The sequence below is a fragment of the Spodoptera frugiperda genome, chromosome 20 (genome assembly GCF_023101765.2).
Source record: "Spodoptera frugiperda isolate SF20-4 chromosome 20, AGI-APGP_CSIRO_Sfru_2.0, whole genome shotgun sequence".
Classification (NCBI taxonomy): Eukaryota; Metazoa; Arthropoda; class Insecta; order Lepidoptera; family Noctuidae; genus Spodoptera; species Spodoptera frugiperda.
Window position 1 is genome coordinate 13,627,915 of NC_064231.1, and position 20,605 is coordinate 13,648,519.

General features: G+C 34.3%; 1 protein-coding gene across 1 annotated transcript in view; it reads right to left on the reverse strand.

Annotated features, from left to right (window-relative positions):
• Positions 1 to 946: 946 nt before the first annotated feature.
• LOC118282246 (basic proline-rich protein) overlaps positions 947 to 20,605 on the reverse strand; it is a 33,945-nt gene continuing 14,286 nt past the window's right edge. The window contains exon 2 of the mRNA XM_035603234.2: positions 947 to 3,716. Within this exon, the coding sequence (XP_035459127.2) occupies positions 1,545 to 3,716 (2,172 nt within the window). The 3' untranslated portion in view covers positions 947 to 1,544. The remainder of the gene's footprint in view (positions 3,717 to 20,605) is intronic.

Sequence of the window (20,605 nt, forward strand, 5' to 3'; positions counted from 1 at the left end):
TTGATCCTGGTAATAGATTTTTTCGAATAAATAACAAAAATAAAAAAAAACAATTAAAAGAAGCAATTTTCAATGAGACACAATGGCCTAAGTCTTAATGCCATTCTCGTGTCACTATAGCATGAAGACAGACCAATTTGTTATGTACGAGTACATATATAAATACATGCATAGTAAGTAAAGTTATATACAAAACTGACAACGTTGACGCTTACTTTACATATAATTATATACAAGATTGATGAACCTCTGATGTTCTGATAAATTGATGCATAACAGACCTAATACATCAACATGTCATTCTTTTCTTTCTGAATTTTCACTTAGGAACACTGGAATTCCTAAGTCCGTAGCTCATTAAGTCGGATAATGAATTAGTAGTGCGTCGTCGAGCGTCGCGCTTCAACGATCTGCGTTGATTTATTGGATAAGAAGTATAAGAAAATGAAACTTAGTTTTTGGTTAGAATAATCATGATCATTCAATGTTTCTTGTACTTTCACAGTGATCTTGGATTCAATAAGATGAATGGATACAAAAGTGCTGTCATTGTGTATTGGAATTGGTAATTTATGTATGTGTACTTATCGTCTTCATTAACAGGCCTCGCTCAATGACGTAGCAATTAATAGTAAAATCAAGATAGGATATTCTAAATGTTCTTCTCATTTTCAATTTAGAGAACAGTGAGTAAAGTTCCCTACGAAAAGGAGGATGCTCTGACCAGGCGAGGTGATCATGCCTGGTGGGCTTTCTGTCCCACCGTTCTTCGTTGGGATTTTCTATCCATGTTTATCTGCATGTAAACTTCATATGTGCGATGTAGGATTTTATGACGTCATCCGTTGATTTGCTCGTCGATAGACTATGTGCGATTTCTGACATCTGTAACATGTCATTTGTCGACTGCTATAGCATTATCAAAAGGTTCAAAAGAAACTACAAGTATTTTATTAATTTTTATTTATTTTAAAAAAATATTTTACAATCTTAAACGTAGAATTAGTTGAAGGCAGTGTTTCCGCGTTTCGATTTTTATGAGTATTACCGTTACAATATATATAACTAGTTACTAATACATAAACAAACAGTTATTAACAAAGTATTATTATAGTATTATTGCGACTGTAAGTACGTAGTACTCGTTTGGTATCACAATTTATGGCAACTTATTTAATACCTGATCGCATCAATTAATTCTCATTACTTAACAATTCCAATATTTACGATTTGTAGTAAAATTTAAATAAATGTCTTCTTTAATGTGACAGTTAATGATTTGTTAAAGCCAGATAATTTGCTAAGTTCATTAACTTAATGTATTTGCTGATTCAATGTCGATAATGAAATATTGCTGTTTCTGTGACTACTAACAAATTACATCTGTCAGTAGTTGCAATACCAATTTCGTATAAATTAATACTTTTTCCACAAGAAAAATTACACTTGTACGAGTTGGGATTGCAACTACAAACAACAACACGAGTGATGTATTGTATCATATTACTTTTAAATGATGCGTCAGGTTTCTACACTAAGCTAAGTTAAAATACGAATGGTACCAATGGTCGGTCGTAGAAATAGCCCTTGTCTTCGACGAATGGAGGTCGAGTCGTGAATGGTCTTCTCGTCGTGGAGGGAATGTAGACTGGAAGCCTCGTGGTTTGGGGAGGGATGTATACAGGGGGCGCTCGGGTAGTCGAGGGGGGAATGTATACAGGGGGCGCTCGTGTAGTTGGAGGGGGTGTGTATACTGGCCGTCTGGTCGTAGGGGGAGGAAGGTACTCTGGTGCTTTTGTTTTTGGAGGAATATAGATCGGGGGCCGGGTCTGAGGTCTAACCGTCGTTGGGAAAGTAAACTCCACTTTAGGTTTTGGGTAGTCGTAGCCTGTTGTCCTGATTGGTGGTGGTGTCACTGGAGGTGGTGGCCTAGTCGGTGGTGGTGGTGGTGGTGGTGGTGGCCTGGTTGGTGGTGGTGGTGGGGGTGGTGGTGGCCTGGTCGGTGGTGGTGGTGGAGGTGGTGGTGGCCTGGTCGGTGGTGGTGGTGGTGGGGGCGGGGGTCTTGTTGGTGGTGGTGTTGGGGGTGGAGGAGGCAAGTATGTAGAGGGAGCCCTCGTGGGGGGTGGAGGAGGAGGCCTTGTTGGCGGAGGAGTAGGAGGCCTTGTTGGTGGAGGAGGTGGCAGGTATGTGGAGGGTGTTCTGTAAGTCGGGGGTCTAGTTGGCGGAGGTGTTGGTGGCCTAGTTGGTGGTGGTGGTGGTGGTGGAGGTCTCCTCGTCGTAGTCGGAGGCAGATATGTTACTGGAGGAAATGGTCTACGAGTAGTAGGCTGTGTCACAGGTGGAATGTAAGGCCTTCTAGTTGTTGTTGGGTAGGTAAAAGGTACTTGTGGCGTTGGGTAAGTGTAGCCAGTTGTCCTTAAAGTTGGTGGTCTAGTTGGAGGAGGTGGTGGTGGCGGAGGAGGTCTCCTAGTTGTGGGTGGTGGTGGAGGCCTAGTTGGTGGCGGTGGTGGAGGAGGGGGTGGCCTAGTTGGTGGTGGTGGTGGAGGTGGTGGAGGTCTCCTTGTTGTTGGTGGAGGAGGTGGCAGGTATGTAGAGGGAGCCCTCGTGGGGGGTGGAGGAGGTGGCCTTGTTGGCGGAGGAGTAGGAGGCCTTGTTGGTGGAGGAGGTGGCAGGTATGTGGAGGGTGTTCTGTAAGTCGGGGGTCTAGTTGGCGGAGGTGTTGGTGGCCTAGTTGGTGGTGGTGGTGGAGGAGGAGGTCTCCTCGTCGTAGTCGGAGGCAGATATGTTACTGGAGGAAATGGTCTACGAGTAGTAGGCTGTGTTACAGGTGGAATGTAAGGCCTTCTTGTTGTTGTTGGGTAGGTAAAAGGTACTTGTGGCGTGGGGTAAGTGTAGCCAGTTGTCCTTAAAGTTGGTGGTCTAGTTGGAGGAGGTGGTGGTGGCGGAGGAGGTCTCCTAGTTGTGGGTGGTGGTGGAGGCCTAGTTGGTGGCGGTGGTGGAGGAGGTGGTGGCCTAGTTGGTGGCGGTGGTGGAGGAGGTGGTGGTCTAGTTGGGGGTGGTGGTGGAGGAGGTGGTGGCCTAGTTGGTGGAGGAGGTGGCAGGTATGTAGAGGGAGCCCTCGTGGGGGGTGGTGGTGGAGGAGGTGGGGGTCTTGTTGGTGGCGGGAATGTGATGCGTGGTGTTGGATATGTGTATCCTGTAGTTAGTGGTGGTCTAGTTGGTGGCGGCGGTGGTGGTGGTGGAGGCCTTGTTGGTGGTGGTGGTGGAGGTGGTGGTGGCCTAGTCGGAGGTGGTGGAGGAGGGGGTGGAGGCCTCCTTGTTGTTGGGGGAGGAAGCGGTCTTCGAGTAGTAGGTATCTCAAATGGTATGCTCGGAGTATTATAATAATATCCAGTAGTTTGAGTTATCGGTGGTCTTGTGACTGGTGGTGGTGGTGGCCTAGTTGGCGGCGGTGGTGGTGGTGGAGGTGGCCTGGTAGGTGGCGGTGGTGGTGGTGGTGGTGGCCTGGTCGGAGGCGGCGGCGGTGGCGGCGGCGGGAAGGGGATCTTCGGCTTCGGATAGAAATACCCATCCTCGTCAAGGTTAGCAGAAATTGGAGATCCAATTACAGCATAGTTTTGATTCGAGCTGAACTGTATCGCTCGCGGCACTCGGGGCTCTGCCTTGCACGTGTGGTACACTGCAAGCAGCACCACTGCTAGGTGCAGTGACAGCCTCTGGAATAATAGAAAATTTGGATTTAAAATTATGTAATCTATAACACTCGATAGATTGTTTAATATGTTTCCTAGAAGTACTAAATGACCATGTGACAAAAATACTAAATAATCTAAAATGGTCCTGTACTGATATTTTATCCATACAAAGCGCTATTCATGGATTCTAATGGTCATACTTAGTTCAAATTTTAAAACGTCCATATTCAGAGTTCGTGAACAATTTATATAGCTTATATTTAATCGGGGATAATCTTCTCCCCTAATCTTAGGTGATTTAAATCTCTGTGTCAGGGTCATGTGTCATAACATCAGCTTCAAAGTATTTGACCTGCTGACCACTGTTTGACATCATGCGTACCCATTAATCATTGTATTTTATGCAACGAACAATGTCATTAACATTTATATGTCAATAAATTAAATGCGTCTTTACTTATGTAATCTAATCTCTAATTCATTATTTATTTACGTTGGCGCATCTAGAAAATGCTTGTGTGGCATAGCCTAGATTTGTTTAGATCTCTCAATGTGGAAAACTTCAAAATTCAACGTTACATAATATATGTAATGCATAATTTATCATATATCATAACTAATATAAATATTTCTATAGAAACTATGTCATAAAAAGCTAGATTAGTGGAAATTTCCAGGTCATAATAGTTGAAACTAAGTTACGAGTGCATTGTTTTATTCAGGGGCCTTAGAACAAGTTTGCTTTATGATTAACGAAAACGAAACGAGAGTGTGTGCGCGTGCGGATCTGCGATTGGTTAGTTTATTGGCCGGCAAATAATTTTTAAAAGAAGAACGATGGAGTTTATATCTATCTCTCTCGAAACTTCATTTTGGAACGAGCACCTAGCTCCACTGACAGACAAACGGACAATTCAATCTTCACGTTTCCAAAGTGCCTAATTAAAGATGAATTGTACTCTGTCATAAAACGCATAGCAATTTGCTCTAATAAAAGAAATTGCGTTGTTGTTTTTTATAGGCACTTCGAAGCAAGTTTCGTAATATTCACGATACAATAATAGCATAAGAATCAGAAAACAACTTTTTAATACTAAATTGGATTAAATGATTATCATCTGAATGGTATTTACGACTGTTCGCTTATATACGTCAATGAAACATATTTCGTTCGAAGAAGCTCAAGGCGTTCCGGTTGGCTCTTGTAGAATTTCAACTTGTATGTCGTTTGGTCCAAGGTAAAGGCTTTCGTCAACTGCCGTTAAATTTTATGGATTTATTACCAAGTTTTGTTTTAAATTAATCGATTTATTATTCGAGTTGATTTTGTGTTGGGAAATTAAGTAGGCTTTTTGTTGCTCGTGAATTTGTAAAATCGAGTAGCGAAGAGGCGACAGTTGTTTCAAGGGTAAACGACATATTAAAAGTACATAAAGTTTTATGTCTTATCAAGATGGTATTATGTTTCATCTGATTTATTTTTATTAATTTATGTTAAAAGAAAAATGTATTTTATTGACATCATTATCTGGTACTAATTGATCAGATTTATATATTATACTGATAAACATATTACCATTTTTATCAAAGCTATCTGCGGAAATAATGGCGACTAGTTTAAGTGTTATTTCTCATTTTAATTAAAAATTAAATTATTGCATGACAACAAAGTACACATCAATTTTCCATTGGGAGACACTTAGACAATCGAATGCCAAGTAATTCGATTCCTACACACCATCTTTCTACCATCAACAATATTCATCAATCGTATCTAAATTATCATGCTGACATTAAACGATATCTAAATGGATAATATTCATTAATTAATCAATAATGAATAACTAATCATAATTATCTCAATTCTAAGTATGAACGCTTCAACCTTCTAACTTGTACCACACAATGACATTGATGAAGCATTTTGTCACAAACAATGATTTAATTAAGTCAACACACTCGTGTCATAGTGTTTTTGTTCGCTGATTGGTTATTATGCGTAATGATTACTTGTCCTTCGTTTGATTCGCCAACTTGTAATATCTGGGTAATTGCAGGATTGCGAATTTATATAATTCTATTAATGTCATTTTATAGTAGGTATTATTTGTTGCAAGACAAACTCCTCTCGGTTAATTAAAAAAGAATTAAAGTTAAAACATTATGTAATATATTTTGTGTGAAGAAATAATAGAGTGTAATCGGATGATAGGAATAGTCGTGAAAAGATTACACATGTACATATTGTGGCTATATTAAGTAATTTAGGAGAAAGGCAGAAAAAAGAAATACCTTGCAAATGAAATTATTCGGTTTTAGCTAGTATGTAAATGGTTTTATTGAGCTTGACCTGTTTGTTTGTTTTAGTCAAATTTTGTAATAGGCATTTAACCCTCTTCCTCACGTCCGATTGATCTCATATTTGGTGCGCATTCTTTATCTTGATTACTATACAATATGTTAAAAATCGTTTAACATAAAAACATATTTTTATGTATTACTTGTCTTTATAGTTGTATAAGAATAGACAGATACTCAGCTAGCCAAGCATAGCTGTATTAAAATTCGACAGTTCACTCAAGCATCAAAAACATCAATAAATTTGGTCTCGTGTCGGCGTCAGTAGGATGATAATTACTCTTTCCAACATAAAACAATAGTTTGGCATAGTAATAGAGGTTGTACAATTAATTGTATGCTAATACTAATAGTCGATGATAAAGATAAAGCCAATAGATTTTGTACTGATTATGAATTTGAGAATTTCGATTTACGATATTTGTCGAAATATCTATGTAAGATGGTAAGTACATAATATGTAGTATGTATAGGGTTATCAACAGATAATTGACGTTATAAAGAGAGCATTAAATGTTTAAAATATTTTTTAGTCACCTCTAAGGACTCGTCATACAATGTCACAGCAAATAATTTTACGTATTTATACACTGAATTTATCTATTTTTATAGTATAAGCTGGTAAACGAGCAGACGGATCACCTGATCGTAGGTAATTGCCGCCGTTCATGGACATCCAAAACATTAGAGGCGTTACAAGTGCTTTGCCGGCTTTTTGGGAGTTAGGAATATAAGGGTTGTTGGGAAATCTGGGATTGAGCCTCTGGTAACCTCACTCACACAAGACAAGCGTTGTTGCTATGTAATATGCTAGTTAGGCTAACTGCACCGTAATCAGACAGGCGCTAAGTTTAATTTCATATGAAAGGATAAAACCTATTAAATACCCTTTTTCATTAGACCATTCGATTGAGAATTTTAATACACTTAAAATTTCCCTAATGCAAAACCGATGTATGATAGTAGTAGCATATTAAAGTTATGTGTATCTTAGCACTTTATCTCCATTCGGTTTACCTGTTAATATAAGATACACTAAGTATGCATATTAAAATCTGTTAGCAATCGGAGTCCTAATAAGAATTGTAGATAATCTGTTCACCTTTAAAGATTAGACTTGTTCTACGTATAATAGGATGAAGTTAAATGATGCTTTACTGGAATTATTGAGTAATACTTGTAGTTTTGTTAGTAAATGAGTCGGTTTTTGAGTGGTTAAAAGTGAGTAGCGTTCTGAATTTAGGGCCTTTTTATGTAGAGTTAAAGTAGAGAAAGTTTGTTGGTATCTGTTGTTTTGACGTAAAGTAATAAAGAGTTATTTAAAATAGTAAAGCAAAAAGCAGAGCTCGTCTAAATAAGGTAATTGTAGAATATTATAATAATTTTGTAAAATTAAAAGTAACAAAAGTACACTAGACGAGGCATGGTTCGCCATTATTTTGCGCATGCGTGTTTTACATAATAAATTTTCTTTGTCCATTAAAGGAATTTGTAATGAGCACGTGTGGTCTACACAAGTATTTGTAAGTAGGTTACAAATGTACAACTAATACCTATTTATGTAAAACGTCTTTGTTGTGTCTGGTCTCCTGGTCATTCATAAAACATGACGAAGTTAAAATATTTGCTTTACGTCATACAAATGCACTAAATTTGGTAATACCTGCGACAGAAAACTGCAAGGAAAATAAGGAAAAAGACATAATTTTCCTTATCACCAACTAACATTTTTAAAACATCAAAATCATTAATTTGACATTATCTATTTCTTAGAACTTATGTATAATATAAAAATAAGTCAGGTTTGCCTTCCTGACTATAACACCAGAATACACGAACCGATTTCCACGGCGTTGTTAAAAGTCTCGGGCTTCGTGAAAAAAATCAAGAAAAGCAAATACAGGAAAAAAGGGAAATTCATTGGTGGCCATATTCAAACAGAGTTCGTCGGGGTTTGTTAGTATTTGATAAAACACTTAACAATAACCTTAGAATCAACATTTTGTACAAAATGTAGATGAAATCAATAAACAATTCGAAGGTAAAATAGCTGATACAAATACTGAACGGGCAGCGATCCCTAGGTCACACACATTAGCGGGTGACACACAAAAATTAACAAATGCCATCGAAGGTCGCACGACACTGGCTGAGCAATTATTTACCTAAGATACAGTCAGCTCTGACCCCTGGTTGCGACACTTAGTAAATACAACTTAAGCTACTGGTGATAAATTAAGTCATGCGAGAGATGGTATTTCTAGGTCTTTCTTAATTTTTGCAAATAAACTACTATGTCTTCATTAGATGGCTTAGACAAAAGTCCAAAATCTCGAGTACCAGCCTTATCTAGTTTTTATACGAAAAAATAAATAGATTACATCAAAGTATCTAGAATGCATTACTAATTAAAATATCAATCTAATTATTATCTGTAAGTTACTATTGTTTGGTACTAAGGAACTCTTTTAGCGTTTGGTTGTATCTAATAAGACAGTTCCTAATATAACACTAGTAACAATTTTATAAGTAAAGATGAGTATAGACTACAACATTTTTGGAGCATTTCTCTGTAATGTAACGTTCTTATGAATGGTATAATACAAGGCAAAAGCTCCAGTTTTACTAGTTTCCAAAGCATTTTAGTTCGTATAATGATGATATACTAGGACATATCAAAGAGCGGCTCGTTGTTGTGTTACAAGTACATGCTGTAGTCTATACTCACCTTAAAGTACTCGTTTATGCTAGAAATTCCACACCATTGTTAATTTCAACTAGACCCGCGACTTGCATAGGTTACAACAGCAACTGTGCTAGTTTCAGCATTTGTTTGGGGACTGACTTGTCCCATTAAGATAAAAGAACATGTTCTAAGCGGGCGAGGCGAATCGATTGGAAACAGATCGCAACATGTTGACCAAGTGGTTGAGAAAAATGTCATGTAGGTCGGTGTTGTTAAGCCCTTTGTGTTCTGAATTGGGCCATCTGTCTTAGTTACTTGATAAGTAACAAGTTGTATTAAAATTAGAAGATCTTCCAGAAAATTCCATAAAACAATGCAGTGCTCACGATTCAAGACGCTATAAGGTCATGGTTAGCCCTTTTTGAGACTTCTAAAAGCAAGGAAATGAAATCTCTTTTAATCAATTAAATTTCAAGGGTGTGAAATCAAATCACTTATATTTGTTACAGAACACAAACAGAAAACAAACACTGACCGTTCCGCTATGAGGTAATTAATCCAAAGCCAATAAACTCAATAAACAACACTGAGGTAATTTAAAGTAAACTATACCGTAATACGGTGATGCAAAGTTATTTATTGTGCAAGCAAATGACATTTCTTCACTCCAATGATCTATTAATTTCATCATTATCAAATTCAATCGACATTAATCTCCGTTGGTCAAACAGAATAGGTCAAAAACCTATATCAGGGTTATTTTATACAACACGAAATTGGAAAATTATACACAAAACGTTTGTTTATTTAAACTAAACTATGTAAAAACAATCAAGTCTTAACTTACTCAAATAAAATTCAAATACTTTTTTGGAAAAATGTGTTTCACACCGTTCTATACTGAAGGTAATCTGATACTAACATTAGCTCGTGATACTGTAGACGACGATACAATTTTCCTTTCGATATTTACTAACACAATTGGTATCTACAAACTAGTGCAAAAATTCGAAACATTATTGTGTATTTTGTACACCATTGCAGTTGATATCGTAGTCCATTACACAATGGATCGTGAATCAGATTAAATGTCTGTTAAAACAATCAAAGGTGATGAAGACAATATTAAGCTACACAACCTTGATGCTCATCTCCATGTCAAGATAGACAAAGACGAGACAGATGTCAATAAAACACTCAAATGTCATTCAAACATATCAAGAAAACAAACAACCAAACAAAAAGACATATTAAATGAAGATGAAGGTATGTGGGATGGGAAAACAAAAATAATGATACAACTTGAAACATAAGTCACAGCCGAAATGAAACTTGATGACAATGAAACCATTGAATATTAAACCATTTAGACACAAGTGCTTAACATTGGTAATGCAACAACTAGACGGATTGGTGTCAAGTGACCCTTAAATCACAGTAATATTAAAATCATTGAAGGTGATGGAGAATCCATTGTTTGCTACCTATTTCTTAACATTTATAAATTAGACGTTGTCAATAATAAATTGTAGGGAGCCGTGATCGATGATTTGTTTCTAACCAAAATTTAAGCTGATAATATTTTTGAAGTACGTGTAATAGTTATTTACGTTGTGTAAGCTCGTTTTGTAATTGGTGAAAGGATGTGTTAAATGTTAGATTTATTAGTAAAATGATCATGAACGTTAGGCTAATGGTCTGCATATTTTTTTGTAATGCACTAAACTTTGCTTTGTTTAATATTTACATCTGCCTTGTTTGAAATTACGGAGCAATGGTGTCATCATCGAGACCTATCGACGCAACGTTAAATTAAACATCAATAGTCTCCAAAACATAATTTATGGAAGTTATTTCTTAAATCCTCACCTTTCTTATTTCTATTCTGTTGACAGAAAAAATGTGTAATGTGCGCTATCGATAACATCTCCAAATTCAAGTTATTTAGCTTTATTCTTTTTTCTGCTAAGCAATATATCTTAATTTGCCAATATCTAATAATAATCTGTCATCATATCGCCTGAGGGTTCCACGCTAATTACGCTTCCATGTAATTTGATGCTCTGTGACCTTCACCTTTAGGTTGCGTTTACCGGAATCATATCAGCAATACTGTTAAATACCATTCATGCCTCCCGGGTTGGCCGGTTACGATTGTAATTGGCTTGGCTAATCTATTATGCTGTTAAAGTGTTACTTCTAATTGTTTATAATCTCTTTAACAGTTTCGTGTTTCATTAAACCTTCTGAATCAATTACTTCGATACGATTTGATTTTAGTGCGATCAGGTGCAAATGTCAATGTGTCTCTACACAGGATTTTGTAGTCGAAATGGTAGATTGAGATAAGTAATATGAAGAGTAGAAATATATAAAAAAATTTAGAGTTTTATTTCGTAGATTTACCATAAAATCGAAATTTATAAACGGCTGATAAAAGGAAAAAGTAAATAAATATTACCTACAAATTGTCGTGACATTTTAAGATTTAAAATGGAAATCAATTTAAATGCAACGTTCAGACGATATCGGTTACCATTTTAAGGAAACTTGAAACATAAACAGTTCGTGAGATAACATCTGCTACTTTACTACCAGTATCGATTTCCTTCAGTGAATTCTTTCATTCTTTAATTGAATTCAATTAAAGAAATCAATACTGCTTACAAGCTTCCAATTGGAAGCATGTGTTGATAAAATGATTACCTCCTACGAACTCTTAACCTAAACTGTATTATTAATTATTATTATTTTATTACTGAACTTTGAGTACATGCATGTTTCGTTAATACTAGAATCTTTATGATTACTTATTGAGATTAAAGATGCTGATGAAGATGATCGGCTCATTGTCAAAATAATCTATTTTGGAACAAACTTTTTAGAATTTATCAGAATTATTTAACCAAGATGACCATGACCGAGTAGTTATATGTCACTCGTAACAAATAATACGTAACAATACTCACTCTCCTTTTTCAATACAAAGAGCTTAATACTTAAGTCCTAAATCGGTTTATTAATTCTAACTTAAAGATCAGCAACAATAAGTCAACTTACGTTAACTTAACACCAACCAGTTTAACCAGAAACTGGTGAAAGATTACCTGCATTCAAGGTTTAAGTTAAATGACCATTAGGTTTTAACTTAACTGCTTTATAATGTGATGTTAGGACACATTTAACATAACTGGGATTTTAATGGTTCTGTGTACCTATAGTTAGTATTTCTTATGTTTTATGAGTTTAATTTGTATTCGTTGGATGGGATTGGAATCGTAAATTTATATTAGTAGAGTCGTTTGATTGAATTGAGTCTTTCGAAATGTGTTAAGTCCAGCTACGGAATTTCTGAAGTCTAATGTCAGTTATGATTTCATCAATCTATTATACTTTTTTGATAAAATGAAAGGAATTCATTTGGCATTCATCATCTTTTAAATGATTGCTTTTCCACATTCGAATTTCTTAATGATTGATTTATTTCGCCAACTACACGCAAACCGAATACACGAACAACCATACTCGGGAAAGTTATTTGCAGACAGTAAATCAATATTATGTGTCATCGAAATAACCTGTACCTACATACCTAAATATTCCATTGAATTTTACTACATCATGTTTATTATTGCATGAAAAAATTACGTCACTTTCTTATACCTCTTTCACAATCTCTCCTACACTATTTACTTCTGGGTGTTTCTCTGCAAATGTAAAAAACTAAAATATAACGCGTACCTTGGCCCTATTATGTCCGTTCAAAGTACCAAAATCATTCACACTCAACAAAATTCAATCGAAACCAATTTCATTGTCTTTTGGTGTCATCTCCCCATACATGGCTTGTCCAGTTGGTTCGCTTGCGTAACCCATAACGTAAGCTTTAGCGAGAGTAATGAGGACCTCTTGTATAGTAATTATTTTTAATATGACAGTTAATTTTATATTCTGGTTTTGGGGTTCAGACATCCTTTATGGTCATATTTTCGGGTTTACCCCACGGCGTTAAAATTTATGTCGAAGTCAAAACTGTTTTGTTGTGTCTGATTGATTTTGACTATAAATATGGAGTGTACCATATTTTGGCATTCTTATGTGGTCAAATTACTTTGTTTGAAAGACTCCTTAATGTCAACGGATTCCATTTCATATAAGAGAATATTTTCAAAACTTTGAAAATCATTTTGTTCATTATAGTGTCTGTTTTTTCTATCACCAAACATTGTATATGATTTTGTAATGTTAATGGTTTAAATAATGATGTACTTAAACCCACAGAGCCTATAAAAGGTATCGTCCTTGTGGTCGCAGCAGATGACCCAGCAAACATTAAGCACGTTCAAGCTTCATTCAAATACCTGAGTTAATGGTGAAGAATAACTTCAAAGGTTAATAGAGCTATCAAAGTGTTGCAAACTCTTGATGTAAAAGCAAAATAAATGACGCTAATGATGGTCTGGGGGATAATTTGAATATATTTGTGGATACTTATTATACATGCTCCTGTTTTATTGCTATAATAATAATTAAATAGAGACTTAAAGAGTCGTAGACGTCAACAGACGCGGAGGCAGCCGCAGAAGAAAATGGCGGGATGAACTTGACACCTTCAATAAGGATTGGCCATTGATATAAGAGAGGAGTGGAAGGAGGGTAGAGAGACCTTTGCCCTGTAGTGGGACGACCACGGCTAAAAATAAATAAAATAATTAAAGAGTAGTTAAACAGCAGAAAGGGACGTAAAATTAGACGAAGAAGATAATATTAAACATAATCTTGTTCATGAAAATGTATATGCAATAAATCAAATTAACAATATGAAATCTTTGATGAACATTGAATGCTACAACAATGGTATTGAACACTTTGAACTTAACAACCGTAGTCTAGACGATAAATTCAAAATAACCAACGCTAACATTTTGTTAAAGAAGCATTATAAACATAATAATAATAAATCAGTGATCATAGAACAAGTTGTGATCAATAACATAAATATACTTCGAACCATATAAGTCTTATTGAATAGAATCCAAATTACAATGAAATATGTTTCCAGGATATTGGTGATTTAGATCGTAAATCAAATCGGATGGGCTATTTTTGGAGCCTTGACATTTAGAAAATACTTGTAGAATTTGTCCTTGCTCCGGTATTTGTCCGGATGGTTTGAGATCCGGGTCAAATCTTGTAAGAGAATTGCCAATTTTTATTCGGGGAAATCCATTTTGCTGATCCTGTATCGATAATCGTTTTCATATTTGCGTGTGATATTGATAAACTCTTTGCATCTAATTACGCTTCTTTACTTTGTTTTTCGTAGTACATTTTTTTGCTTATTATGTCATTACATAGACTGTGTCTATAGATTTTCTTTTTTGTTGAATTTTTGTCCTTTTTATTCAATGCATCTTATACTTTCCCTTTCCTTTCAATTCAAGTAATTTTCTTTATCTTTGTACTTCGCAATACGATTGTTTAAAGCATTATTATCTTCTCTAGCATCAAAAGAGCCTCTCACTACAACACTAGTCTGCCCATCCTAAGGTTTAACGAAATTTATGCGCATATTTTTGAGAGTCCAATGCCCTTTGGCTAGTGACGTTCGTAGCTCACGAATATTAACTACAATTTACTAGGATTTTCCTTTTATCTCCCGGATATCATGGAATCCTAGTAAATTTCTCAGAATACAAAATATTTTTGGGCTTTAAATATTCTTATTTTTTGTGTATGACCATAGCTAATTGTGATATTATAACCGCAAATTAGGAGTTGCAGTTTTGACCTGGCCTTTTTCTCTCTTGTGTAACAGTTCACACTTGCAGTCATTTGACCTGATTGATGATATCGTTTTGAGGTCAAACGTCAATTGTATTGTTGCATTTGGTTGGAAGCACTTAACATTTGGGATTTATTGCGAGCTGTGAATCAATTTAGAATATATAAAGTTATGAATAGATGCAAGATTTAGAGATTTATGATGTTTTATTTTATGATGCTAAGGAATATATACTAGCTTCTGCCAGCGGTTTCGCCCGCGTTCCGGTGAGATAAAAAGTATCCTATCACCCAAGTCAGCTCATACCCTGTCTGCATACCAAATTTCGTCAAAATTCGTTTAGTAGTTTCAGCGTGATTGACGGATAACATCTAAACAAACAAATCCAAATAAACTTTCAGGTTTATAATATTAGTGTGATATTTTCGTGATTATATAATTTGGTACTTCAAACACAGTAGGATGTAGGTTTTAGCAAAATAATAAAACTCACAGTATTTAAATGTTTAATTATGATAATCGAGTTTCATGAACAAGTTTTTTGTTATTCGGTTTTGGATGAACGAGGTATTCCTCGAAGCGCAACTGTTTTGAAGCGCACCTCTCCAAGCGCACCTATTTTATTCCTCGAAGCGCACCCGTTAGTTGAGCTTCAAGGAACTATTAAAAATATTAATTTTTATTTCCTCGAAGCGCACCTATGTTTTATTTTCGACTAGAGAGGGGATGCTAACTGAAACTATCGATAATAAGATATCGATAATCTAACACACGTAGCGCTATCTATAAGCAAATAAGGTTAAACCTTTAAAAATAGTTTATTGTCGATATATGACATCGCAAAATTAAATGTTCCGCTTGAAACTTTTATTAGTCATTTTATACAATATTCAAGAACTCTGTACTCGTCGACCATAGATTGTTATTTTTTTACCCGACAGCGCCAGAAGGAGGGTTATGTTTTTCGAGAGTATGTATGTATAATTGTTTGGCACGCTCTGCAGCCTAAACGGCTTGATGGATTTTGGCTTAAGAGGTCTCGTTAGATTCGTATTTACTGTGAGAGTGACACTGGATATATCAAAATAATAAAAAAACAAAATGGTGGATTTTTGGCGCCAAATTCGAATATTGCTCACTCTCTAGCCTGAACGACTTGATGGATTTCAGCTTGATAGGGGTCGTTTGATTCGTATTTACTGTGAGAGTGACACTGGATATATCAAAATAATAAAAAAAACAAAATGGTGGATTTTTGGCGCCAAATTCGAATATTGCTCACTCTCTAGCCTGAACGACTCGATGGATTTCAGCTTGATAGGAGTCGTTTGATTCGTATTTACTGTGAGAGTGACACTAGATATATCAAAATATAAAAAAAATACAAAGTAGCGGTTTTTTGGCGCCAAATTCGAATATTGTTCACTTTATAGCCTGAATGACTCGATGGATTTCAGCTTGATAGGAATCGTTTGATTTGTATACTTACTGTGAGAGTGACACTAGATATATCAAAATATAAAAATAATAAAATAAAAAAGGTAATTTAAAAAACTAAAAAAACCCGACTGCGTTTCTTTATAAAACCCTAAAACAAGAAAGTCATCGTAAAACTGAAGCAGATTTATATGTGCCCTCACTAAGTTTTCAGATATAGATTAGAGTTTTTTCATTTTTATATTATAAAGAAACGCAGTCGGGTTTTTTAGTTTTTTCATTTATTTGATCCTAATGAGTGAACAAAGACCTCAACCGAAAGTATATGTATAATACGTATAATTATTATTACTTACTTGAACATCTGTTGGACATTTCCCAAACAAACGTTGAAGTCCAAGACTTTTATTCCGTTTATTATACAGTCCAGTTTCAATATTTTTAAATTGAATATTGTATAAAATAACTAATAAAAGTCGTTGATTGGCGGTTTCAAGCGGAACATTTAATCTTGCGATGTCATACATCGACAAAAAACTATTTTTAAAGGTTTAACCTTATTTGCTCATAGATAGCGCTACGTATATCAGATTATTGATATCTTATTATCGATAGTTTCAGTTAGCATCCCCTCTCTAGTCGAAAATAAAACATAGGTGCGCTTCGAGGAAATAAAAATTAATATTTTTAATAGTTCCTTGAAGCGCAACTAACGGGTGCGCTTCGAGGAATAAAATAGGTGCGCTTGGAGAGGTGCGCTTCAAAACAGTTGCGCTTCGAGGAATACCTCGGATAAACATCGTCTATTTTTATTATTTTTCGTGTGAATGAGATTTGAGATGAAGCTATAATGCATTTTTGGCATTTAATTACGTCTAGACCGTATACGTCTGCTACTATTAATACAATACATAGCCATATGGTACTAATAAGCATCCGTGTTATATAAGAATGCATAGTAATGTCTTATTTTTGAAACGGAGATAAAATATTTGGTATTTTTAAGTGTGAACTTTTGTTGAAGTTAGTTATTGAATCTTCAAAGAAACGTATCTACCTACATTAGCGGCCATATTGCAGTTTTCCCTTAAGTACATGCCGAACAGGTATATTTTAAGCTTACATAATTATCTCTTGCTACATAATAAACATTTAAGTTTTAAAACCTTTTACTTTTAAGATGTCACTAGGTACCATGTCCAAAATTATCATAACCACATTACGGAATCCATTTTTTACCAAGCAACCGATAAAGCACCATTAATATAATTCGTTCCACCATTTATTTAAAAATAGATACCATCTCAACGTACCGAACAATTGGTCGTATTTAATGTAACGCTATTACAATTCCGTCTTTATTTGCATTTGGCATTGAGTACAAAATTCTTTGGTAAAACAAAGGCGTGCAGTACTCAGTACTATCATTACGTTTGTATGAGTGGAGAAAAAATTGTATTGTCTATACAAATACAAACATGCGAAGTTTGTTCGTAAATTAGTTAATTACTGATTGGGTAGTACTTTCTTTATGTATGTCAAGTTTAAATGAATAATTGCTGAAAGTAATTATTGGTGTCTTCTACTGTGACTATTACTTAGTTGTTGCGTTATTAAGCTGTTAATAATTATGCAATATTTTCTCCATTTTATTGCTTAGGGCTTGCGTAGACAAGTGACATTAATCTGTCCAACTGACGTCACTCTTACTAACCGCCGTACTCAGACTCATTTAATGGTTACTTAACCCAGTCCACAGCGATTGTTTTCGGAACAAAATCGTTACTAAGGAATAGTTTAAGTAATCATTAAGTGTCTCTGAATATGGCAGTGAATCTTCTTAATAGTTTATTAGGGACCTAAGTATGTTGACAAACAAGTATCTCATAATGCATTCGAACCAAGTTCCCGGTAAATCTCATTATCAATGTTGAATTCTTTTAGTTAAAATGTTACTACTTAATTAGTATCAGACCAAAATTACATTTTAATAGAATTTATAATAAAGGATGTATCAGAATGACCCAGAGCAGCACCTACACTGCCCACCAATGTTCCCTCAACGTCTATATGAGGACAGTCGACTTGAGATGCTCCTACGCATACTCATACATCCGTTTTGTCAATGTCACTGTTGCAATGTCAATTCTCATTTGCAATAAAAATACTGTTTCTATGCAATTTTTGGAAAATACACGTGTCTCTAAATTAGGTGTTATGTTTGTTGTTCGTTCAGACTGTGTCTCTAGTTTTCGTTTTTCTAATGTATTGCTTATCTATAATTTATTTAAATTGTAAGTTATTCTTATACTTATGAAGTTTATTTTTTATTTGTTTTAATGATAAACAATAATCCTGTTTTTTTATTTTGTTTTTAGTATCGTTTATTTTATGTATTTTTATTACCATCAAATGTATTATATTATGTCTTGTTAGATTTGATTTGGTATAATTTTAATGCGTTAGATATAAAAATATTTAAATTTAATAGATAAAATAAAATAGGTAATCAAGTTAAAAAAACTGCTCAAAAATAAAATATTACGTCATATTTATAAATGATGAAAGACCATTGACTTTTATTAAAATAAAAATGGGTTTTTATTTTTAAATTAAATCAATTTCTTTGTGATTCCCCAGAAATGGGTGAGATCACGTAATATCCATAATTAGTGCCACAGGTGGCTAAACGTCTTTTTATAATTTTTATGGGTAAATTGGAACTGGTTTGTATATTAATAAGTTTATTTTTCTCGCCGTGTAAGTAATGAAAGGTAAGGTCAATCAAGATATCAACATTTTTTGAAGATAGCATTATAATAAGCGAGAGATCTTAATAAGGGCTTTAAAAACTGACCAATTTTCCTTAAAATATTCGGAATTAAGTTATTGAAATGTGATGATTGTCACAAAGCAATAATATCTATTATCTTGATAATTGCTATGATTCCTTTTGGAACTCTGAAGAAGCTTAATGGGTATGACCTTGGTTCGTTTTCAAGGGTCCATATATGTATGTATATACTGTTCGTATTTTATTTTTAATGGCATTTTTATTATAATTATCAAAACAAGTTGAATGCCTACTGTCACTGAATTTGGCGTCGATTAATTAATTAGGTACAAACACTATCTCCGGAACGATACCTATCAATTCTGTTTGTCATCGGCTATTTTTATACAAAAGTTACCTGTTTTTCTATATAACTAATTTTTGTTAATGGGTGACCGGTAAACTTGTTTGAAATCATAAGAAAAATATAAAATAGATAACCTTAAAATATATCACGTCAACTAAAAAACCCCGGTTTTCTCAATTAAATATTTGGAGAAAAGCTCTAGTAGTTTCGAGTCACAGAGGGACTCTTTATCATGAGCATTGTTGCAGACGTGCTCATGATGACGTCGCGCTGAGTATCCGTGATTTTTTAGTTAATTTAGTATGTCTCATGATAGTTATTACAAAAATATATCACGTTATTATTTTATGGGTATATTATGCGCACACAATAAAAATCTTACAATATTTTAAGTTATTTTTATTTGTGTAATTAACTCCATGTTTTTCTTAACAATACAAGATTCTGACACTTATATCAAACAGTAAACAAGGCCTAAAATTGTGTAATAAGCATTATGCATTACAACGCCAATTGTAACCTTCGATAAGTATCGATGATACGCAAACTTGACCATTATGACCCTCAGGTGACCGTAAACCGTTAATAGGATTATGTGTTGTTTATGAAATATTTTATGCTTGTAATTTTTTTGATATTAGTAATACGGTATTTCAATGAACTAATTCTAACTTCAGTTTGAGTGAATTTGGTAGAATTTACATATTTTTTTAAATTGTTATAAATTGGTAATTGTATAAAAATAGAATTATGGAATTGAATACTTATGACAAATACATAGTATCTTTAAAAATGAGTCTTTGTTTAAAAAATCAATATCACAGATTAATTTGCATATTCTATTAAACAAAATTAAATTAATAAGTTTTTCGAAAAAAGAAGAACCTAACGGCATTCCACAGAATTACGTCACTTTTCAAAAATAAAAACCATTAATAAAATATTTCATTTACGGCCATTGACCTTTAAGTTTAATTTTAAGTTATTACATAATTCAAGTTTTTTTTTATATTTCACCAACAACATTATATACGTGACAAAGTATTATATTTAAATAAGGACGATAAGGAAAGACAATAATTAATTATAATATGTACGTATACTATGTAACAAAATAGGATATTATTACACTATTCTTTTGTATCTACCGACATTTTACCTATTACAATACCAGTAACGATTAAATCAATAATAAAATATAAATTATTCAATTAAAACCGTAATGTTCAAGAATAATAATAATTAATAGCTGTGCAAATGCCATTAAATTATTACATTCTTTATACAAATTAATATTCAAATTAGAAATGATTAGACATTTGAAACAAATAGGTGTGTATTATTATTTTATTTTGTTGTATAATAAAAAGTATGGCGGATGTTCAAACAAGTTTTTTAATGTTGCTTTTATTGTTAATGAATGAATTTTCATTTAATATACAGGATTCATATACGGATAATAATAATGGTATTTGATCTTATCTAAACCATTAAGACAGATTAT